This window comes from Anabrus simplex, chromosome 3 (genome assembly GCF_040414725.1).
Source record: "Anabrus simplex isolate iqAnaSimp1 chromosome 3, ASM4041472v1, whole genome shotgun sequence".
NCBI classification, from domain to species: domain Eukaryota; kingdom Metazoa; phylum Arthropoda; class Insecta; order Orthoptera; family Tettigoniidae; genus Anabrus; species Anabrus simplex.
Genome location: NC_090267.1, coordinates 91,702,890 through 91,728,923, shown reverse-complemented (window position 1 = coordinate 91,728,923; position 26,034 = coordinate 91,702,890). Strand labels below are relative to the sequence as shown.

Below are 26,034 nucleotides of genomic sequence, written 5' to 3'. Positions count from 1 at the left end.
TATCTTCATAGTTATTTTTCCTACTTTTAAAAACACCACTCACACCTATTCGTCCACTATTGTCATTCCACGCTATCTCTCCAGTGACAGCTCGGAGCATACCGCTTAGTCGAGCAGATCGTTTCCTTTCTCCAAAGTCTTTTCAGCCTAAACTTTGCAACATTTTCGTAACGCTACTCTTTCGTTGGAAATCACCCAGAACAAATTTAGCTGCTTTTGTTTGTATTTTTTCCAGTTTTCTAATCAAGTTAATTCTGGTGAGGGTCACATACACTGGAACCATACTCTAGTTGGGGTCTTACCAGGGACTTATATGCCCTCCCTTTACATCCTTATTACAACCCCTAAACACCCTCATAATCATATGAATAGATCAGTAACCTTTATTTAAAATCTTCCTCATGAGGTTACCCCAATAAAGATATTTCCTAATATTAAGAACTAGGGTTCCTCATGAAAAACTTTCACCCCATTAACGCAGTAGTTGAAATTGAGAGGACAATTCCTCTTGGTGAAAGTCACAACCAGACTTTCACCCCGCTTATCATCATACCATAGTCTGCTGTCCTACTCACAACATTGTCGAGGTCTGTTTGCAGTCGTCACAGTCTTTACCTAATTTATTACTCTGTACTGTATAACATCATTCCAGTTCTTTACTACTGATATCATTTTTGTTCATTTATTGTTATTTCATTCTCCCACGTGGGAGTGGGCCATCAGCTCAACTTGGTGTTCTTAGGCCTAGAATACAGAATTATCTAATTTTTATACATATCTATAGAGATAGTGTGCTGTGTCACACACGTTTTATATATTTGCAAAAGAAAAAACATACATGCAGTAACTTTCTTAAATTTAACTTCAGTTCTTCTACTTAAACAAGGATCTTTTACACTTTCTGGCATTAATCGTTCATTTGTAATTAAACACTCTTCTTCATAAGAATATAAGTAAACATTGCTTCTAGTTAAAATATTTCCAAATCTGTCCTTATTCATAGTCAGGACTGATATCATTTATATCTATGGGACCCCAGCGTAACTTAATAACAGGTGAAGACACTTGAAACAAATATATTATTGTCATTTTTGATGCTTGATAAAATTATGTTTGCACTAATTTACCTTAAAGTAGCTCCCTCCGGGGATCAGTGGTAGAATGCTACCCTCTGGATTCCAAAAATCGCGGTTCAAACGTGGTAGACGTAGTTCGATTTTAGAATGGGAAAGGAAGTCCGTTCAACCCTCCATGCAAAAAATCTTTGATGACACATTTGGTGATTTAATACACCATGAGAACCTGTTCAACTGCCCAAAGGTGCGTTTTCCAAGGTGCAACTGGAGGCTCCATAGCGACAGCATTCGCCATCTCCGCGCATGCGCAGTTTAAGTTTGGTCTCCGACACGCGATGATCCACACTGGTGCAGTGAGCAGTGCTGGTGGCCACAGTCGCTGCGACTGTAGTTGAAAGTAGTGTAGTACAGTGAGTCTCTCTCAACGGTTGGCCGGCAGGCGCGCAGCCGGAGGTGCAGGCGTGCCCGGCTAACCTGCCTCCCGTTGACTCATCATTTCCCGTTACACAGCGCAGCGACAGCATGGGAAAGCCCGCACTTCGCAGTTCAGGCCCGTGCTTAGAACGTGTAATAAGTGTTGATCTGTCGGTCCAACTGTTTTCGAGTTGTGAAGTGTTACTTCGGGGTATAATTCTCGTAATGTGTCCATAAGTTTACACGGTAGAGGAAAGGGTATTTATGTACGATAATTATGTGAAAACAGAGTCTTGCAGGGAAGTCGTTAGGCGATTTGTAACACAATTTCCAGGTGTACGCTCTCCACATAGAGAGACCGTGAGGAAACTCGTAAATAAATTGAGAGGAACTGTTTCTTTATTCGATAAGAAGCGAAGTGTTAAAAACGTGTAACTAACGAGAAAAAAGTATATAAAATCGCAGAAAGATTAGAATATACGCCTACAAAATCCCTGAGACGACTTGAACAAGAAGCCGGGGTTTCGAAGAGCTCAGCATGGCGGGCTGCGAAAATGTTAACGTGTAAAAATGTTAAACTTATGTCTGTGAATCGGAGTTTCCGAAGTCGATGCCAGAAATGTGTGGATGCAGGAGGTGAACATTTCCGCCATCTCCTGTCATAAGGTACGAGCTTATTTTCTCAATTTTTAATTACTAATTTTTTAGCTCTTATTTTCTTAATTTTAACTGTTATGTCATGTCATGCACGGATGAAGTGAGCGAAGTGTTGTCCTTGTTGATATGTCGTGGTGCAGGGAGTGATGAGTCAACGGGAGGCAGATAAAGTGGGCCAACCGATGAGAGAAACTCACTGTAGTTAATGATTTACTTTGGATACGATATCGAAGCAACGAAAAGTCGAGGGAGTGTTTAGTCACTCACATGCCACTCTATGCCACTTCGTTTTCGATCATAAATATGAGTACGATTTTCATGACTATTACGACCGTAGATTTACTGATTGTTATGTACAATTTTGTTCAGCAGAGCTAAACACTGTTAAAATAGGATTAAAATGTCCGTACCTGAGAGTGAATGCAAGTTCTAAGCTAAGTTGATGGGCTTCTAGTACCGATTGCACGGGGTTTTCAAAATATCACTTTTTATAAGTTCCAGGTTATAACTAAACAGACAACATTCGGTCTGAAATATTTCCTGAACTTTGTCTCATCAGTTACGAGATGCCTGTTAATTAAAATGTTATAGCATTCTTCCTCGTCGTGTGATGCAAATATACGGTTGACTTTCCTTCTTTCTCTGCCGAGTTTTATCGTCTTCTTCTCCTTACATTAAGAAGGTCAAGGAAAGCCCTGCCATTAATGAAATCGCCCATGCTCTCGTCCACTCCCACTCCAGCCTGAACACCTATTTCCAATTCACCCCCTTGAGACACTAATTTGATCATGGATAGAGTCTCCTCCGGATCCCGGTCTCCTCAGCTCATCTCCATCCTCTTCCTTTACATCTATTCCTTCCACTCCAAACGCCTCCAAACCCTCACAACCCAACACCCTTCCCACGGCCTTGCCTTCAATGAAAATATGCTCCAGCGTCATCAGTTCGCCCATCTCCACGGCTTCAATCACACCGCTCGGACCACCCCCCACGACATCGGCCGAGGTGGTTCCGCACTAGATTCACGCAAATCACTTCCAGAACGTTACACTCTCAGCTTCCCTGAATCCATTGCCGGCGCGATTTATTTTCCCACCCCTATCCTATATGTTGCCACCATTTACCACCGGTCCCACCTCCAACTACCTCTGGCCTACATCTCCCACATCCGTGATGACACCTTTCCCCACTTTTTGCTCCTAGAAGACCTTCATCTAACATACCGCCTCCACGTCGAAGTGGATCGTTTGCAGAACCTACTTAACCACATCGATTGCTCCCTCATCCCTATTCCTGGACACACCCGGCCTTCTTCCAACACCGCCCCGATGCCATCATCGCCCACAATTACCTTGACCACCTCCTACAAGTCTCTCTCTACTTCCAAGTATTGGCAGTGACCACTCCTCGTCCTTCTCCAAATCCTCTCTGCTAACCACCGTTCTACACCCGACCCCCTATCCACATTACCAATTTCTCCAAAGCAGACTTGCCCTCCTACCAGACTCATCTATCCCAAACCCTGGTAAAAACCCCTTCTCGAATGAACGATCAACAATCCGTAGACAACCTGAGCACCAATATCCTATCTGCAATTACTTCTGCATTCTCGGCCCACATTTCCACCAACCTCCACTCACCTTCGAACCCCGACTACCTCGCCGTTTCGTCCACTTCCAAAAGCTCTCCCAGTCCTACCTTCGCCCATTCAAATCCACTCGCGATACTTCCTTCCTCCGCCTACATCGACAGACCCTCCGCACCATCCGGAACTACATTTCAGCTCACACCCGTCGCTCTTGGGCCCATTCCTGCACCACTCTCAACATTCTCCACCCACACCCACCCAAGTACTGGAGAAAGCTGAACGCTCTCCTTGGTTAATCCTCTACTCCTAGATATCCCATTATAGACTGTGGCGTCACTCCGGCCAACACCACGGAGAAACTGGAGATCTTCGCCCAGAACTTCAAATGCCGTTTCAGCACACATGCTGACTCTAATTTCGATATTTCAGACACTCAGCTCTACCTAAACCTAGCCTCCTCCCCCGCACTCACACCCTCCACGAACCAAACTCTCACAAAACATCCCCTAGACGATCGCATCATCCCATCCGAAATCCGTTCCGTCCTATCCAAGACCCGTAACCCTGCCACTGGACCTGACAAGGCCCGCTACCTACACGTCCGTCAAGTCCCTCCGATCCTTTTTCACCATAATAGCCACACTCTACACCTTCATCCTTAGAACCGGGTTTTACCGTTCAACCTGGATACACACCACGATGCTTCTTTTCCCCAAATCCGGAAAACCTTCTTCAGACCTCGACTCCTACCGCGCCATCATCCTTATTACGGTCCCTGCCAAAATCCTTGATAAAAGCCCTGTTCGCCGTCTCCATCCGCATCTACACAGTAACCACTTGCTTCCCCCCCTCCCAATTTGGCTTTCATGCTGGCCTGTCCAGCAGTGATCAACTCCTAAGTTTGGCCCAAATCTGATCCAATAACTTCAATCGCACCCGTCCCACCCTTGTAATCACGTTTGATTTCCACTTAGCATTTGATTCCATCTGGCACCCTGCCCTCGTTTCAAAACTACATTATTTGCTATTCCTCTCCCTCCTATATCCGGCTTATCTCCTCCTTCCTCAGCAACCGCACGACCCAGATCTCCAACAACCATCAGCTCTCCTCCTCTATTCCTCTCACACTTGGTGTCCCAAAAGGCTCTCCACTCTCCCCCTCCTTTTTATCCTCTTTGTAGCAGATATACTCAAGCTCCGATCCAACTTCTTCAATTTCCGGATGACACCACCATTCTCGCCCTACTCCACTCCATCCAATCTATTACCGTACCGTCCAAATTTACCGAGACTCCTTCATTTTGGTGTGACCGGTGGTACCTTAAATTCGACCCAACTAATACCTAGTCCCTCCTATTTCTCCGAAAATGCCGCAGATTCAGCAGCACCCGTGATCCACACAATCTCCAACTCCGAATCCGTGATAACTCCATCCGGACCCAACCCACCCTCAAATACCTAGGAATCCACTTCGATGAACACCTAACCTTTCGTCCCCACTTCCTCCATTTAAAAACCAACACCGCCGCCCGTGTCCAGCTGGTCTGACGGTTAGCCTGCGCTCGGTGGGTTAAAACTCCTCTCTACTCCTCTTAACCTACAAATCCTTTGTCCGTCTCCCCATTACCTACGGCCTCACTGCCTACGCAGCTGTCGCCCAATCCAATCCTACCCTGTACTGCACATTCCTTTCCATAGAATGTCGCCTTGTCCGTCATGCCCTACTTCTCCCCTTCCTCTTCCACTGTCCGACCTCTGTGACATCTTTCCCTTTCCCAAACTAGATTCCTTCGTCCTCATACACTTCCATCGAGCCATCCTTCGCGCCCTCAACCGTGCCCATCCGCCCTAACCCAATTCCTTAATGACCCCCCCTCCTTTTCGACTCTTCAACCAGTCCCTTTTCCACCTGTATCGTTCCCTTCGCCCACCCTAGGGTGGTGGCCGACCGATATCTGAATCTGGACCCTCATCCTGGATTTACTCCCTGTTCCCTCATCACCCTCACCCACAATAGCAACAACAGCAACAATTCATCAAACCATTTCACCTCCCATTATAATGATCATTATTTTGTGCGCTAGCCCCTGTCGGCGTCCCACTTTTTATATTAATTCCATGTATAATACGATTCCTTTATGCATGTTCAACTCATCAATAATTCAGTTCTTGTGTTACGAATATTACAGCAACATTCCATCAAATCACTATAATTTGTACTTATGGGTTATCGAAAAAAACTGTGTACACGTCCAGCTTCTATGCTAAACGTTGTATAAATATGTTTCTCCTCCATTACTATACTCAATGTTATATGTTTTACGTCCAGAGAAATTCTATCAAAATAGTACTGTATTAATATTCTATGTATTGCACCCGCTCACGTCCTGAGTCCCAGATTAGCATTTATCTGAGGGGTGATCGGTTCTTGAGTAAATGACTAAAACAAAATAATGTATTCAAATAAGGCACTCAAGTAACTACAGGGATGAACGGGGCATGCAAATTTAAATAGGAGCAAGGGCTTATCCGTAAACACTCAAGTGAAAGGCTCCATAATGGGACTAGGAAATGACAGAAATGATTACAATGGGCATCACTAAATATCTACAATAAAAAGATAATGTAAGTGTTTCCTTTTGAAATTGCAAAGAAAAGGAGCAATTTATTTAAGTAATTTAGGCAATGCTATATTACGACATAATTTCTAATACGACAGTAACTAAACCTGAAAGAAATTACAACTTATGTTTTCACCATCCTACTACTTTGATGGTGGGAATAATATTATATGAGGTCGAACAGTGACCCGCGTGCTAGTACATGCAAGCCTGAATTGGTCGAAAACCTGATCCGTATGGATGGAAGGAATGACTCGTGTACTTAGACACGTAAACCTGAAACCATTTGAGGAGACGCGGGCACGAGCACAATCTGCCTTGCGGTCGCCTCCACGTTCCATTAGATGAGTTACCTCCGGGTTATTCACATATGATATAGCCCGGAATCCTATGCTAGAAATGTTATCGTAACAAAAGGAGAAAAATAGATGGAAGGACCCTAACCTAATTATCCAGTGTCACGAGCATACCAGTATTAGCTCGCCAAATTTAGGCTCAGTTTAATATTTACCATTGCCAATGCGACACATACAAGTATCGGAAGGTGACTCTAAAAAACTCGTATGATCCTGACATTTACCAGCTGGGGTCTCACTCACAGAGTTATGAACCTAGACATTCAAGGGAAGCCTTGCTTGTTGGTTGAAACCAACTCGACTCACGGCGACTACATTTATTATAATTTCTTTGCGATCGTCGAAACCTCAAGATTACGGTCATTATTACTACCATACAGTATTAAAGTATTATTATTATTATTATTCATAGTTTCACATTATAATTCACCGTAGCTTCATTATAAATCTCCCTGATGAGGGAATCCTTCCTTCTTCATACATCATCATCTTCATTCCTCAATTATTGTGCACAGTGTTCAGGACTGATTATATTCCATTGACGACCTAGCGCCATCTACTTATTCATTAACTGCATGTTATTCCTAATTTCCTCCTTTACACTTGATTGGTTTTCTGAGGTTGGTCTCCACAAATGATTGTAATGGTGTAAATTTATATTCCCATAACCTTTAACAATCTTGAATATGTAATTATTCCGTGGTTTTAAACCACTATTTGCAATATAAAATTTTGACCATTATATATAATTCATTACAACCGCGATTCAAACAATACGTTTAGACCCTTATTTAGCACTCATTATAACCGGCGGCCGCATTCCGACTCGTTAATTAACACAAATTTAATTAACACATATTTTGGAACCCAATCAGAAATGTTAATAAGTCGTTAGTGATTCCTAGTTATCCCAGTATTTTATCCATTTAAAATTAAATTTTATCCCTGTTTATATTTGAATACCGGTATCGTATTTTATATCCCAGCAATTTAATGAATTTATGATCACCGGCATAATCTCGGCAACTCAGTATAATAATTATTATGAACCCACCTTCCATATGTAAACTACTCATTTAAATTCACTGGCAATGTCATATGTCTGGATTTAATGTAACAATATGCCTTATTCCTAATACTAAAATACCGCTATAACACTGACCAAAGCGGTCAAGAAATTCGTTCAAATATTTGGGTGTGCGTAACACTCTCCGAAACAACAGTAAACAATAATGAACCCATAGCAAATGTATGTACAATAAACAAGCTTCAATTAAATTATTTAACCCATATTAAATTTATGCGCGACAAACAAGCATTAATTAAACGATTTAACCCATATTAAATTAAATTTAATTATGTCCCTCCGTCTTATCTTAACCGACAAGCGGTCCATGTGTTACGTTAAGTAACCATATTCATATTTTTATTTCCCCATTTTATCGCGATAACATTCCCACATAATTATTCAACTTATGTGTAGGCTTCTTGGCGTTGGACGGATAAAAGGCTCAGGTCCCCATCTGCCTCACTCTGACAAGGTTTTGACCTTCAGGACATGGGGCTGAATTAATCCTATGCAGTTATACACCACACACATCTTAAAGTAAATTTTATTCAGTAATATATACATATTCTGACTCCTAGGTGCCTAAGATCATCTACATATTCACTGTGTTTCTTCGTTCCTGCTCGAACTAGGAACTATTGATTCTAAGTGATGAAGTATCACAAATGCGACCCGACGCGCTTCTCGAGTATCGAACACGGCACTCCCGGAAATTGTTATTGTCTAGGCCGTGTAGTGTTCACTACGCTGACTGGGTTTCCTTCACAGATGACGAAGTCTCACCGTCTGAAATATTATAAATGCAGGCTAGGCACCTTGCTTTCTTTATAAGTGCTTGCGGCGTCTGCCGGTAATTGATACTATTCAGTAAATTCCTACGTTACGAGAACCATAATGATATTCATACTGAACTTATTCCTGTTGCTTGAACCAATAAACCAAACCAAACCAAACCAAACCAAACCAAACCAAACCAAACCAAACCAAACCAAACCAAACCAAACCAAACCAAACCAAACCAAACCAAACCAAACCAAACCAAACCAAACCCCATGGCACTACAGCCCTTGAAGGGCCTTGGCCTACCAAGCGACCGCTGCTCAGCCCGAAGGCCTGCAGATTACGAGGTGTCGTGTGGTCAGCACGACGAATCCTCTCGACCGTTATTCTTGTCTTTATAGACCAGGGCCGCTATCTCACCGTCAGATAGCTCCTCAGTTCTAATCACGTAGGCTGAGTGGACCTCGAACCAGTCCTCAGGTCCAGGTAAAAGTCCCTGACCTGGCCGGGAATCGAACCCGGGGCCTCCGGGTAAGAGGCAAGCACGCTACCCCTACACCACGGGGCCGGCTGCTTGAACCATTACGAACTGAAATTACTCGGGTATGCACTGCAACTAGCTTAAGTGCGGCGCGGATAATTTTGCACTGAGCGGCATAGCTTCTGCCCTCTGCTTGGTTCACGTATTTTCTCTCGAGCCTGTCGGGTTCGTCTTATTTATACTTATCTGCCCTCTCCTTCCGGTTCATCAGAGGTCAACCCTGAGACGGGGGTTCTTAAATAGGTATTTGGAGGCTGACCTGGATGTTCAAATTTTCACCACAGAACGGTCTGATAATGTAATCTCACACGTCGAAATTTTATCAAGAATCGATCGTGGATTGATAAGAAATCAATAGATTTCCGTCTTCCACTTTTCGCGGAATTCCAGCGTTGCTACTGGCGTGGTGTATCTCTGGCCAATACCAGTACAGCTAGGGTCAATTCCTAGAAATGTATACCCTAAATTATTAACGCTATTGCAAATAATCATGATAAAGAACTTCTAAAATCCCCACCGTTGAAGTTCTGTGATTCGAATATTTTATTATTAATGGGAAAGATAGCTGGATTTCATGTTTACAGTTTCAAAGCTGGTACACCTGTATATGGTCGACAAGTCACCAGAATGTTGTCATTGGCCTTAAAGTAAAGCGGGCCTTTTAAATATTCCCATAGCCAACCTTACGAATATACGCCCGTAGACTGGGAAATTTTGTTTCCTCATTTCTAAGAATATGTAGCGTTGTGCTATTTCCTACTGAGTCGGAATATGGGTATTCTTTTTCTGGTAGCAATTAGCGACATAGTTACTTCTCTCCCCTCTCCACTCTGGTAGTTACGGGAGCGGTCACTTCGTGTCATTTCTGCCGAGATATACAGCTTAACTAGCCGTGCTTCTTCGCAACGGATATGTTATGTATAAGGTACTGTTCACAAAATTTTCCTGCCTCCAGGTCAGTCTGAATGTTCTCGGAGGTGTGGCAATATTTCTCAAGAGTGCACCAGCTTCCCAATATGTATTTCAATATTCCAATATCCTATCAATCATATCAAATCATGATGAGATGGCCCATCCCGCACGGCTACAGTATAAAAATCCAAAATTTATGTCTCTTGTCCATGTCAATATCAAATAAGTTCATCGTGTCCTTTGTCCCTATCTTTGTAACTTAATAAAAACTCTTCCCTCAGTTAAGCAGCTAACGCCCATACCACCTCCCACTACTCTTCAAATCACTCTCTACATATCTATCTTTCACTCCCACTCAATGTCTTCATCCCCCGGCCTGAGAGACGGTGTTATCGTCTAAGAGGCCAGCCTCCCCCTTCAGGGAAGGAGTGTAAACGTTTTCGTAGAAGTAGTCTGAGAGCAGATTCAATGGATGTCTATCATATAATTTGATGATTTTTTTTGTTTTTACACTTTGCTTTACGTCGCAACGACACAGGTAGGTCTTATGGCGACGATGGGATATGAAAGGCCTAAGAGTGGGTACGAAGTGGCCGTGGCCTTAATTAAGGTACAGCCCCAGTACTTGCCTGGTGTGGAAATGGGAAGCCACGTAAAGCCATCTTCAGGGCTTGGGGGGTCGAACCCACTATCTTCCAAACGCAAGCCCACAGCTGCGCGCCCCTATCCGTACGCCAACTCGTTCGGTCATTTGATGAACTGTATGACATTCTGAAAGAAAGGTTGATTCGTCAAGACACCGCCATAGAATCAGCTATTCTTCGGAAAGTTTCTCTACTTTAGTAATAAACTTCTCCGTGTCGGTTTCAGTCCGGCCCATGGGTAGGTAGCTACTACTGCTCTCCACGTGTGACAGGACACTATGGATATTGTTGACTGGCTGTTGCAGCGCGACATGTCGGAGGAGCTCTTGAGTCACGCATGGTCAACGGTAGCGTGCGACTTGGCGAGCAGCACTACTCCGTGTGCATGTCGTCATCTTCGACTGTTAATGAGGGTGTAACGCAACATGTGTCGAGCGTCACAAGTCGCTTCGTCTGAAGCTGACCTAAGAAAACACCACACCTGCTGTCGCCAACGTATGTTACGACCCCAGTCGTGCGGCTCTGGCCGCCGTGGCGCCTACTATCGCACCTTGGAAAACGCGCCTTACGAGAGTTCGGAGTGGCAGCGATGGATAGAACACGACAAACGAGGAGACATGTAGCGGTGCGTGGTCCGTTGGGCCTGATCACGTATCAACTTTCATGTTCTGATTTAAACTATCAGGTGCAGAGGTACTGGAACTGTGTTGCGATCTACAGATTTTAAAATGATTTTGTCAGGTAAACACCAAATGTGTCCCCAGAGATCCTTTACAAGTCGACATTGTACGACATAAACTACCGCCCTTCAAAACTCCTATTAGCTTTGTTAGGTTTGAAGTTAACATAAATTCATTACCGAGCGAGTTGGCCGTGCGGTTAAGGGCGCGCAGCTGTGAGCTCGCGTTCGGGAGGTAGTGGGTTCAAACCCAAGTGTAGGCAGCCCTGAAGGTGGCTTTACGTGCTTTCCCATTTCCACATCAGGTAAGTGCTGAGGCTGTACTTTAATTAAGGCCACGGTCACTTCCTTCCCACTCCTAGCCCTTTCCTATACCATCGTCGCTATAAGACCTGTCTGTGATGGTGCGTCGTAAAGACAATTGTAAAAAAGCGATAAATTAATTATAGTTCCGTTTTTATGAGTTACGACTTGACAGTTAGCCGGAAGTCAGACGGTGGTGCCAAATTGCTACGAACACAAACAGCTGATTGACGATATAGAACACGAACAGAAATGTAAATACTGGAATATAAATCCATAATCAGTTATTCCTTGTAGCAACATACATGATTCAGACAAGATGAACAATAATACACAACACATTTAGGATAAGGCTACAAGATAAGAATATGTCAATGCTCGAATAGATAAACCGTGAGAAAATTAAATTAAATTTCTACTCACCATGTAGAAGATCTCACGTTGCTCTTAGATTCAGTTTCCCGTAACGAAGGAAATAATTCTACAAAGCGTATAAGTGCGGAGGACTGGAGCAACGTTGTGAAACACACGAGATCCGAGATGATTAAAGCTTGGGAGAAAGAAAGTCTCATAGACGATTATGTAGAAGACTTTATTATCTCTTTAGGGTCAAGCGAGAGTGAAACCTCAACAGACGATGGCAATGCTGATAGTGACTCAGAAATAATCTTCTGTGAGTTCTTTCTCCCAAGCTTTAATAATCTCGGATTTCGTGAGTCTCACAACGTTGCTCCAGTCTTCCGCACTTGTACGGCCTACGGCTTCGAAAATAAGTCTTTCACCTTCCGAAACTGTGAAGAGTCAGTTATTCTCAGTTTACATAATCCTTCACTTGGCCCAATTAAGTTCCATGGCGTTAAAATGCCAATGGTATAGTAGTGGAAGGTGAACTACTTTATGCCCGTTCCTTCTGGCTATTTCATCCACCACATACACTGGGCATTGAGGCTTATTTTGTTTCAAGAGATGCATAAGATCCCTCTTCCCCATGCCATCGCGAACCCAAATATTGTGCTCCTTCAACCACTTAATCAACTCATTCTTTCTAGCCGCCATTGTTGGTGCTTTGTCAAGAATGACTCCATAACGTTACAAAGAATTTTCCGGGTCTGGCTCCTTAGTGGAGTACCGCGTCCGAAGAGCTTTCTTATCTTGGGAGCTTCATCCTTAGACGTAGGCGTCAACATGACAGAATATCAAATTCACACACGGGCCTAAAATCAACCTACTATATAACTACCGAACGAAATATTAAACTAAGCTACTATATAATCTAGATCACCTGTCACAAATTATTCACTACAATATAACGCGCTATACTATTAAAAATCCTAAACAATTAATTTATAAACTCTTCACTACGAAATATAAACGAACAACGACCTAGCACAAAGACCGCTAAAAGAACTGAGCACAATACAACACACAGCTGATAGCGCGTGGTTACAGTAAACAACAGAGCGACAACACCGCTAAACGGAATTGGAATGTAACACGCTCTATCGGAGCGATCGGCTGCCTATGATTGGCAGTTGATTAATTCACTTACCCACCGCCAATAGGCAGCACTCAAACGTCAAGTCGAAACTCATAATAACTGAACTATAAATACCCACATAGATAAATAAATAAGATAATTAAATGGAGTAAATAAATGAAGAAAAAAAGGAAAAAAGGGAGTATGGAGAGAACGTTCAATGGCGTGGTTTCTGGGGAAAAATTTTATTCATTGCTTGTATTGCTTCATGATTTCCGTTTTTTTTTTCAGCCCCCTGTTGCGAACTACACTGACATCGACCTGTCGTTTTCCTACGAAACTTTGAATAATACTCTTGACTTTAACATCGTGCACACGATGGAACCTCTTTCAACAATGAGGATGAACCACGAAACATTCCTGAAAATTATTGACCAACAGCTTGGTTCTCCCCAGATGCAAGCTTTTATGAAGTAAGTATGAATACATTCTTAATGCATAACATCATCATCATTACCATCAGCTTTATCATCATCATAATCATCATTTCTTCGCTTCAGCAAGCATAGTGCGGTTGTGTACGAGCCTCCTCCAGTTCGTCCTGGCCATCCACAAATGTTGTTCATATATGCGACGCCAGTTTAGATCTCGAATTTCAAGGTCCTTGAAAATCTACTTCTCCCAAATATCACGAGGTACACTTCGGTCAAAGTTTGATGGAAAGGTCCTATCGGGATCCATACTTTTCATGTGACCATACCATTGCAATCTCTTAACTTCGAGATTCTCCACCAAGCTTACTCCCATCCCAAGTTGCTGTCGGATATCCACATTCTTTATTTTATCAATTTTTGTTTTTACAAGAACGGAGGGTTCATGGTGTGGGTTACTGAAGTCACGTCCTAGTTCGTGAACCATGGGCAACGGCTGAGTGGCCTAGTAAGTAGTCATGAGAGTCGGGATGGGAGTGGGCATCTCGAACATATTCTGAGTCATGGCCCTCCTTGTGCTCAGGCGGTTAGGACTATACAATTCACCGGTGGTCCATAACCCGTTAGAGAAGAGATCCTCACTTGGACTATGTGAAAGTAGGGTAGCATCCTGCTTCATGAATTTACCGGGCTCAGAACATTTTAAGCAAGCCTCGGACCTATGGGAGTAACGGAGTTCCACTCCCATTTGACAGGCGAGGGACTTCTTGGAAACAACTTCGCGAACGAAATGGAATTCGATGAGGAGCTATCAATATTAATTGGGCTTATGAAAGAAAGAAAGTAGAACTGGCTGAGTCAGCAAAGAGGATGCATCTGAATGTGCTAGGAGTAAGTGATATTCGGGTAAGGGAAGATAACGAGGAAGAGATAGGAGATTATAAAGTGTACTTGACAGGTGTTAGAAAGGGAAGGTCAGAGTCTGGGGTAGGGCTCTTTATCAGGAATACCATTGCACGCAACATAGTTTCTGTTAGGTTCGTAAATGAGTGAATGCTGTGGGTAGCTTTGGCAGTTGGATGAATTAGGATTAGAATTGTCTCCGTGTATTCACCATGTGAGGGTGCAGATGAGGATGAAGTTGACAAGTTTCATGAAGCATTGAGTGACATCGTGGTCAGGGTCAACAGCAAGGATAGAGTAGTGCTAATGGACGATTTCAATGCGAGATTTGGGAATAGAACTGAAGGATACAAAAGGGTTATCGGTAAATGTGGGGAAGATATGGAAGCTAATGGGAGTGGGAAGCGTGTGCTGGACTTCTGTGCTAGTATGGGTTTAGCAGTTATGAATACATTCTTCAAGCATAAGGCTATTCACCGCTACACATGGGAGACTAGGGGCATCAGATCCATAATAGACTATATCTTAACCAACTTCGAATTCAGGAAATCTGTTAGGAATGTACGAGTTTTACGGGGATTTTTCGATGATATAGACCACTATCTGATTTATAGTGAACTAAGTATCTCTAGGCCTAGGGTAGAGAAAGTGAAATCTGTCTGCAAACGAACAAGGGTAGAAAATCTCCAGGACGAGGAAATTAGACAGAAGTACATGGATATAATTAGTGAGAAGTTTCGAACAGTAGACAGTAAGCACGTTCGAGATATAGAAAGTGAATGGGTGGCATACAGGAATGCTGTAGTAGAAACAGCAAGGGAATGCCTAAGAACAACTGTGTGTAAAGGTGGGAAAAGGCGAACATCTTGGTGGAATGATGAAGTAAGAGCAGCTTGTAAACGTAAAAAGATGGCTTATCAGAAATGGCTCCAAACCAGGGCCGAGGCAGACAGGGATTTGTACGTAGATGAAAGAAACAGAGCGAAAAAAATAGTTGTTGCATCCAAAAAAAAGTCGTGGAGAGATTTTGGTAATAACCTGGAAAGGCTAGGCCAAGAAGCAGGGAAATCTTTCTGGACAGTAATAAAGAAAGGAAGGGAGGGAAAAAGGAAATGAACGTTGTTTTGAGTAATTCAGGTGAACCCATAATAGATCCCACGGAATCACTGGAGAGGTGGAGGGAATATTTTAAACATCTTCTCAATGTAAGAGGAAACCATCCTGGTGGTGTTGCGAACAGCCAAGCTCATGCGGAGGAGGAAAATGATGTTGGTGAAATTACGCTTGAGGAAGGGGAAAGGATGGTAAATAAACTCCATTGTCATAAAGCAGCAAGGATAGATGAAATTAGACCTGAAACGGTGAAGTATAGTGGGGAGGCAGGGATGAAATGACTTCATAGAGTAGTAAAATTAGCATGGAGTGTTGGTAAGGTACCTTCAGATTGGACAAAAGCAGTAATTGCGCCTATCTATAAGCAAGGGAACAGGAAGGATTGCAACAACTATCGAGGTGTCTCACTGATTAGTATACCAGGCAAAGTATTCACTGGCATCCTGGAAGGGAGGGTGCGATCAGTCGTTGAGAGTAAGTTGGATGAAAACTAGTGTGGTTTCAGACCACAGAGAGGCTGTCAGGATCAGATTTTCAGTATGCGCCAGGTAACTGAAAAATGCTACGAGAGGAATAGGCAGTTGTGTTTATGTTTCGTAGATCTAGAGAAAGCATATGACAGGGTACCGAGGGAAAAGATGTTCGCTATACTGGGAGACTATGGAATTAAACGTAGATTATTAAAATAAATCAAAGGCATTTATGTTGACAATTGGGCTCCAGTGAGAATTGGTGGCAGAATGAGTTCTTGGTTCAGGGTACTTACAGGGGTTAGACAAGGCTGTAATCTTTCAACTTTGTTGTTCGTAGTTTACATGAATCATCTGCTGAAAGGTATAAAATGGCAGGGAGGGATTCAGTTAGGTGGAAATGTAGAAAGCAGTCTGCCCTATGCTGACAACTTGGTCTTAATAGCAGATTGTGCCGAAAGCCTGCAGTCTAATATCTTGAAAATTCAAAATAGGTGCAATGAGTATGGTATGAAAATTAGCCTCTCGAAGACTAAATTGATGTCAGTAGGTAAGAAATTCAACAGAATGGAATGTCAGATTGGTGATACAAAGCTAGAACAGGTCGATAATTTCAAATATTTAGGTTGTGTGTTCTCCCAGGATGGTAATATAGTAAGTGAGATTGAATCAAGGTGTAGTAAAGCTAATGCAGTGAGCTCGCAGTTGCGATCAACAATATTCTGTAAGAAAGAAGTCAGCTCCCGGACGAAACTATCTTTACATCGGTTTGTTTTCAGACCAACTTTGCTTTACGGGAGAGAAAGCTGGGTGGACTCAGAATATCTTATTCATAAGTTAGAAATAACAGACATGAAAGTAGCAAGAATGATTGCTGGTACAAGCAGGTGGGAACAATGACAGGAAGGTACTCGGAATGAGGAGATATAGGCTAATTTAGGAATGAACTCGATGGATGAAGCTGTACGCATAAACCGGCTTCGGTGGTGGGGTCATGTGAGGCGAATGGAGGAGGATAGGTTACCTAGGAGAATAATGGACTCTTTTATGGAGGTAAGAGAAGTAGAGGTAGACCAAGACGACGATGGATAGACTCAGTTTCTAACGATTTAAAAATAATAGGTATAGAACTAAATGAGGTCACAACACTACTTGCAAATCGAGGATTGTAGCGACGTTTAGTAAATTCACAGAGGCTTGCAGACTGAACGCTGAAAGGCATAACAGTCTATAATAATGTATGTATGTATGTATGTATGTATGTATGTATGTATGTATGTATGTATGTATGTATGTATGTATGTATGTATGAACGGAAGAACTTCATTTCTGTTACCTGAAGACGACTCTTTCTTGATCAAGTAAGTGTTGCTGCTTCCAGACCATACGCCAATACAGGCCGAGGCCTTGGGGGGCTTAGCCGAGATTCAGTCTAAAAAGTTACAGCAGGGATGAATTACTACATTCCCTGCATCATCCATGTCTTACAGCATAACATCATTTTAAAATGTAGACGTCACATATAATAAAAAACGGATTTATTTTAGAGGAGGAGAGAAGAATGTCCCATATAACTGAGTGGGATAATAATGAGGTCTCTGTAGACTACCTGGTGCACAGTTTTCTGGATTCTGTGCAGCATCCTCGACGAAATGATGGTTCGATATTCCATGACCGGAAACGGCACACCAAATCGTAACCCACGCACTGTGTACTGGTTTCTGTATAACGACATCAGGCCATACAAATCCTAAAATGAAGTTGTTTGTAGATTGGTGTAGCCATCAAGGTGAATAAGACTTTCATCTGAAAACCATACGTTGCAGAAGAAATCTGGATCCTCCCATGACCAGGTAGAGTTAGTTCGTGATCTAATTTCTGCAGACCATGGACAGGTCAAAAATTCTCCTTAGAAGTTGGTATTAGTCATTAATCGGTGAGGGCCGATGACCTCGATGTTAGGCCCCTTTAAACAACAAGCATTATCATCATTAATCGGTGAAGCACGTACTGAATTTCACAACCAGAGAACAACTCCGTCACATTGGGTTCTTCACCACCTCACAGACGTACAGAAATAGCACCAGTACGCTTTAGGGCATGCATTTTGCAGTGTATTGTGGCTATTGACTTAGCATGGGAACAGGCGTTTGAGTCCGAACTAAGATGGCATTCGAATGAATGGCGCCACCTAGGATCACCGCGTCCAAAGAAAATTCGACAGGAACCCAGTAGGGTGAAGATCATGTTGATGTATGTCGCATACGATGATTGAAGTTCCTACTGATGTCCTTCACAACCTCATAGTGAACGCGCGGCGCTGTAACTAATCCTAAAGAAATATTAAAATTTACCTATGACAACAATGACGTTTACAATAAGATACAAAAGTTGAAAACTCGGAAAGTGGATGGAATTGATAAGATTTCTGGGATATACTAAAGGCAATGGGTTGGGATATAGTACCATATCTGAAGTACTTATTTGATTATTGTTTGGCCGAAGGAGCTATACCAAATGAATGGAGAGTTGCTATAGTAGCCCCTGTGTATAAAGGAAAGGGTGATAGACATAAAGCCGAAAATTACAGGCCAGTAAGTTTGACATGCGTTGCATGTAAGCTTTCGGAAAGCATTCTTTCTGATTATATTAGACATATTTGTGAAATTAATAACTGGTTCGATAGAAGGCAGTTCGGTTTTAGGAAAAGTTATTCCACTAAAGCTCTACTTGTAGGATTCCAGCAAGGTATAGCAGATATCTTGGATTCAGGAGGTCAAATCGACGGTATCGCGATTGACCTGTCTAAAGCATCTGATAGGGTGGATCATGGAAGACTACTGGCAAAAATGAGTGCAATTGGACTAGACAAAAGAGTGACTGAATGGGTTGCTATATTTCTAGAAAATAGATCTCAGAGAATTAGAGTAGGCGAAGCTTTATCTGACCCTGTAATAATTAAGAGGGTAATTCCTGAAGGCAGTATTATTGGACCTTTATGTTTTCTTATATATTTAAACGATATGAGTAAACAAGTGGAATCAGAGGTAAGGCTTTTTGCGGATGATGTTGTTCTGTATAGTAACAAATAAGTTACAAGATTGTGAGCAACTGCAACGTGACCTCGACAATGTTGTGAGACGGACAGCAGGCAATGGTATGTTGATAAACGGGGTTAAAAGTCAGGTTGTGAGTTTGACAAATAGGAAAAGTCCTCTCAGTTTGGATTACTGCGTTGATGGGGTGAAATTTCCTTTTGGGGATCATTGTATGTACTTAGGTGTTAATGTAAGGAAAGATCTTCATTGGGGTAAACAAATAAATGGGATTGTAAATAAAGGGTACAGATCTCTGCACATGGTTATGCGGGTGTTTAGGGGTTGTAGTAAGGATGTAAAGGAGAGGGCATATAAATCTCTGGTAAGACCCCAACTAGAGTATGGTTCCAGTGTATGGGACCCTCACCAGGATTACTTGATTCAAGAGCTGGAAAAATCCAAAGAAAAGCAGCTCGATTTGTTCTGGGTGATTTCCGACAAAAGAGTAGCGTTACAAAAATGCTGCAAAGTTGGGGCTGGGAAGACTTGGGAGAAAGGAGACGGACGAGCTGCTCGACTAAGTGGTGTGTTCCGAGCTGTCGGCGGAGAGATGGCGTGGAATGACATTCGTAGACGAATAAGTTTGAGTGGCGTCTTTGAAAGTAGGAAAGATCACAATATGAAGATAAAGGTAGAGGACAAATTGTGGTAAATATTAATTTATAGGAAGGGTAGTTAGTGATTGGAATAACTCACCAAGGGAGATGTTCAATAAATTTCCAATTTCTTTGAAATCATCTAAGAAAAGGCTGGGAAAACAACAGATAGGGAATCTGCCACCTGAGCGACTGCCCTAAATGCAGATCAGTATTGATTGATTGTAACATCGTTCTGTCAGTGTTACCACTATTTCATTTATGCTCTTGTATAATATTATGTTCTGAGATTATGTTTGTGTATTTTAAAGCTGACAAAATTATTTTTTACAATATAAGCATGGGAAATGGGCTAAGATACGGGAGTTTGCGGTCACCTCTTTTGCTTCTAACGGTTATGGACGAAACTGAAAGGAGACAAAGGAAGCATATTGTACCAGGAAATGCCCGTACTTTATAGCTTGAGGAGCATGAGATGGTACGCAGGGCGTGTACAACACATTAAATTGGAGTGGGTACAGTGATTGAGAATGTTTGCTTTGATGAAGTTCTGAATTTAAAAAAAAAATGTTTGCTTTATTGTGAAAAGTCAAGTTCACATCACCTCAGTACAATAGAAGATTTCCGACTCTATGGCTAAATGGTTAGCGTGCTGGTCTTTGGTCAAGAGAGTCCCGGGTTCGACTCCCCGCCGGGTAGGAGATTTATTCCCTTGGCTCGGGCATTGGGTGTTTGTGCTGTCCCCAACATCCCTGCAACTCTCACCACCCATATCACTGTCCTCCACCAGAATAACACGCATTTACCTACCCATGGCAGATGCCGCCCACCCTCATCGAAGGGTCTGCCTTACAAGGGCTGCACCCGGCTAGAAATGTCTGCAGAAAATTATCATTATAGTGGAAGATGGACTGGACCTTTCTCCGTCCTGCGGCTGGTGATGTCCCGCATTGCTCAGCTACTCCTCTCGTCCACACCGTGGATCAGCTCTCGGTTCCATGGGACCACGTACACTCCAACGAGGGAAGCTCTAGTTATTCTTCAAGTTCTAGAAATTCTTGAAGTTCTTGAAGATCTTGAAGGTCTAGGAGTTCGGTTCGTCGAGATCACTCACTTGGAAGGGTAGCGTGATCACTGAACACACGTATTTAAGCCCTTCGACGTATTGGACGTATTACTCTGAGGTGTAATTTCTGAACTGTTAATAATAATAATAATAATAATAATAATAATAATAATAATAATAATAATTTTATTTGCTTTATGTCCCACTAACAACTCTTTTACGGTTTTCGGAGACGCCGAGGTGCTGGAATTTAGTCCCGCAGGAGTTCTTTTACGTGCTAGTAAATCTACCGACACGAGGCTGACGTATTTGAGCACCTTCAAATACCACCGGACTGAGCCAGGATCGAACCTGCCAAGTTGGGGTCAGGAGGCCAGCGCTTCAACCGGCTGAGCCACTCAGTCCGGTTAATTGTAATCACTCCCATGAAAGGATAAGAAGGTATGTGCAAATATGCCTTGTAGAATGTCAATGGCATCGAAAACAAATGTTTCTTTAAGGCAAATAAACTGGACACTTGAGAAAATAAAGAAATGAACTTTCATGCGGCTGAATGTCAATAGAATCGAACCCGCATTCTTCTTAACGTAAGTTACACTTGGCACAGATCATGATATTGTTCACACGAAACAAGTAGTTTACTTATGCTTTTAATGTTCGAAGAAGATAATGCAACTGTTTGTAGAGTTCTACTGCTTTACGATTGCTTTGCACGTATTTACAAAGTTTCTTCAACACTGCTGTGACACTATGAGTGGCAGTTACTTCACTTTCATAGACGAAGTTAAATGCTTTACATTTGAAATTAGTTCCGTTCATGCGCTCGGTTATGTAGACATATGACAAGAAGTAGCATTATTAGACTGTTAATACAGGAGTGAAATTAGCCCTGTTCACTCACACTATCATTTTAATATTCAAACACGAATAAAAATATTGGTAAGATTTTATAATAATTTGATTTGAAAATTAGTTCCGTTCACTTAAACATACCGTGAAATTACAAATTAATTCACACGTGAAGTTTTAATGTTTTCTTAACATTCAAATTCCACTTGAAAAATACAACTCCTAATGCAATTTCATAATCCTAAGTTCGCTATCTGCAGAAATATTTTCAACACTGTGAGATATTTAATGCATCGCTCTTCTCGATTCTACGACTAAATTCGCAAGTCTATTGAAATGTTTCAAAGTTCTTCTCACCGTAAGTTAGAAGAGTTGAAACTGTAGACTTCGATTCCGTAATATCACGTCGCAGCACCAACTTCCATCAGCCAACCGGCCTGGTTAAATGTGGGACAAGACTGTGTCGTGTCGAATTCTCGCTTCTCTTTTATATCGAAGTCGCAGAGAATGCAGGTGTTTCATTTCTCTCAATAACCTCCTTAATCCGAGGTGAATTTTAATGAGACTTGGTGGTATTGAATATATTAAAACGGTGTGTACTTTGATGTTATTCTATATTCGTATCATGATTCCTATACGAGTTATTTATGGTAGAAAGTATGGAAGGTTATATGGATAACGCAACTTAACCTTGGTGAGTTGGAGCTGGCTCCTACGTCACTCAATCAATCAATCAATCAATCAATCAATCAATACCGATCTGCATTTAGGGCAGTCGCCCAGGTGGCAGATTCCCTATCTGTTGCTTTCCTAGCCTTTTCCGAAATGATTTCAAAGAAATTGGAAATTTATTGAACATCTCCCTTGGTAAGTTATTCCAATCCCTAACTCCCCTTCTTATAAATGAATATTTGCCCCAGTTTGTCCTCTTGAATTCCAACTTTATCTTCATATTGTGATCTTTCCTACTTTTATAAACGCCATTCAAACTTATTCGTCTACTAATGTCATTCCACGCCATCTCTCCGCTGACAGCTCGGAACATACCACTTAGTCGAGCAGCTCTTTTTCTTTCTCTCAATTCTTCCCAACCCAAACATTGCAACATTTTTGTAACGCTACTCTTTTGTCGGAAATCACCCAGAACAAATCGAGCTGCTTTTCTTTGGATTTTTTCCAGTTCTTGAATCAGGTAATCCTGGTGAGGGTCTCATACACTGGAATAATACTCTAGTGGGGGTCTTACGAGAGACTTATATGCCCTCTCCTTTACATAATTACTACAACCCCTAAATACCGTTATAACCATGCGCACAGATCTGTACCCTTTATTTACAATCATATTTGTGTTTACCCCATTGAAGATCTTTCCTTATGTCAACTGAGAGGACTTTTCCTATTTGTGAAACTCACAACCTAACTTTTAACCCCGTTTATTATCATACCATTGCCTACTGTCCATCTCCCAACGTTATCGAGGTCATTTTGCATTGGTCGGGCTGAGTGGCTCAGACGGTTGAGGCGCTGGCCTTCCGACCTCAACTTGGCAGGTTCGATCCTGGCTCAGTCCGGTGGTATTTGAAGGTGCTCAGATACGTCAGCCTCGTGTCGGTAGATTTACTGGCACGTACAAGAACTCCTGCGGGACTAAATTCCGGCACATCAGCGTCTCCGAAAACCGTAAAAGTAGTTAGTGGGACGTAAAGCAAATAACATTATTATTATTAAATTTTGCAGTTGCTCACAATCTTGTAACTTATTTATTACTCTGTGCAGAATAACATCATCTGCAAAAATCCTCATCTCTGATTCCACTTCTTTACACCTATCATTGATATACATATAAGAAAACATCAAGGTCCAATAATACTGCCTTGAGTAATTTCCCTCTTAATTATTAAAGGGACAGATAAAGCTTCTTCTACTATAATTCTCTGAGTTCTGTTTTCTATAAACTTAACCACCCATTCAGTCACTCTTTGGTCAAGTCCAATTGCACTCATTTTAGCCAATAGTCTCCCTATCAAAAAAGTTATTAATTTCTCAAACATGTCTAATATAATCAGAAAGAATGCTTTCCCAAAGCTTACATACAACGCATGTCAAACTTACTGGCCTGTAATTTTCAGCTTTATGTCTATCACCCTTTCCTTTATACACAGGGGCTACTATAGCAACTCTCCATTTATTTGGTATAGCTCCTTCATGCAAACAATAATCAAATAAGTACTTCAGATATGGTACTATATCCCAACCTATTGTCTTTAGTATATCTCCGAAACTTTATCAATTCCAGCTGCTTTTCTAGTTTTCAACTTTTGTAGCTTACTGTAGATCCCATTGTTGTTATAGGCAAATTTTAATACTTCTTTAGCATTAGTCACCTCCTCTACTGGACATATCCTTGTAACCAACAATCTTTACACACTGCTGGCTGAATACTTCTTCCTTTTGTATATCCTTGCATTCAAACTCCCCTTGTTCGTTAATGATTCCTGGAATATCCTTCTTGGAACATGTTATTGTCTTAAAGTACCTATACATACTCTTCCATTTTTCACTTGTCTGTTCCTGTTTAGAAATATTTGAAAACTAGCAAATGTACCCGTGCTTCGCTACGGTATTCTGCATTGTATACGAATATTGAAGTAAATACTGTACATGCAGTAAATAAGATTGTTTTAAAATAGCATGTCTCTTAGCGTTATCCGAGAAACAATATGCAGAGGTCCCCATACGTTGTTTCCAGTGTAAAGTGCTTGTTACGGATTTGTGATGATAACGACAGGCTCACTTCCCTACTGCGATTCACAATCGAGTTGGGAAGTTTACATTATAATTGCAGGCCCCATTGCCTACTGCGCGGTCACAATCTATTTGGGGAGTTTCCGTTACAATTGCAGGCCCCCTTTCCTACCTCCAGACATATTACAAATTGAAGAGTTTTTATTATAATGGCAGGAAACTTCCCTACAACCAGTCAAAATTGAGTTGTGCAGTTATCATTATAATGATAGGCCCCTTTTCCAACTGCCAGCCAGCTTCCTGCCAGTCACACCAAGTTGATGAGTTTCCATCAAAATAGCAGGCCAGTATGCCTAATGCCAGTCACATTTTAGATGGGTACATCTGTTTATAACTGCGGGAACGCTTGCCTACAGCCAAAGACTGTATGCTGCATGCTCCCTTGCCTTCTGAAAGTCAAATCGAGAAGTGAATTATTCATTACAATGGTAGGCCTGCCTCATTAATGCCAGTTACACAGGAATTGGAGAAGGACTCCATTCCTACTGCCAGTCATAGTCGGTGTGCGGAGTACTGATTACAATAGCAGACACACCCTTTCTCGATCGCTACAAAATCGACATCAGTGAATATATATAGTTCGACATACGAAAGTATGTGCTTGTTTACAATATTGCAGACCTTCATTTACAGATTAACTGCTTCTAAACGGTACATCATATCGAGAAAAGATTGTACCATAAGACGCCGGATTTAGCGGCCTAAATTGCTGGTCATATGATATCTCATCTATTCATGGGTCAGATTGAGTTAGAAACTTGGGTAAAATTTGTGTAAGATTATCTCACATTGCATTGCTTTTCGGATAATTAAGTGACAGCTACATACATAGCATTTGGCTCACATATGGCTACTGGGTGGACCAATTTTCGTGTAGAGTATGATGATTCTATCTTTCCTCTAAGTGATGGAAGGTATGAATTATGTATGTGAAAAGTACTACTTTACTTAAGATCGAGAAATAGAGAAAAGTCAAACGTAAAATGGATATAAATACGACAAAAAGTCGTACGACCAAGGTTGTAGATCACTCCAAATTGAACGGGGATTGTGCCATCCGTTATGTGATGATACTTCCCCAAGGTCTGCACCATCATTAAAATTGCCTCCATATTTCGATATTCTTCGGGATAGAAAGGGAAAAATTTAAAGCTCTTGGAAGTTTTCCGCCCGTTACAGGCTAAGTCGTAAAATTTTGCCAAATTTCAGTTTTCTTTCTCGACTGGCAGATTATGCCGCAATCTGGGTTTTCAGTGAGAAGTGTAAAAAGTAGAACTTTCAAGATACTAAACCAAAAAATATGCAGATGATCATTATTACCCCTTAAGCGTGTAGCTGTACGAAAATTTCGACAAAATAGTCTATGTACAGGCACACAGTAGTTACGATTTTATTTACATAGATAAATAAGGAACCTGCTCCACGTACAACACCTTTTGGGCTATATCCGCTGGACTTAACCGGAAAAACGGACCGTTTATGATATCTCCCTTATTAATCCTCCTGTCGAAAAAATGCACATGAAAAAAAGTTTTAGAGATGGAATTCCATCATGTTTGGTCGATTTCCAGTCAGGTTGGTCTTGT

At 41.8% G+C, this 26,034-nt stretch overlaps 1 protein-coding gene across 1 annotated transcript in view; it reads left to right on the top strand.

Moving 5' to 3' along the window:
- LOC136866671 (UDP-glycosyltransferase UGT5-like) overlaps nt 1–26,034 on the top strand; it is a 95,257-nt gene that overhangs the window by 24,001 nt on the left and 45,222 nt on the right. The window contains exon 3 of the mRNA XM_068227010.1: nt 13,409–13,590. Within this exon, the coding sequence (XP_068083111.1) occupies nt 13,409–13,590 (182 nt within the window). The remainder of the gene's footprint in view (nt 1–13,408; nt 13,591–26,034) is intronic.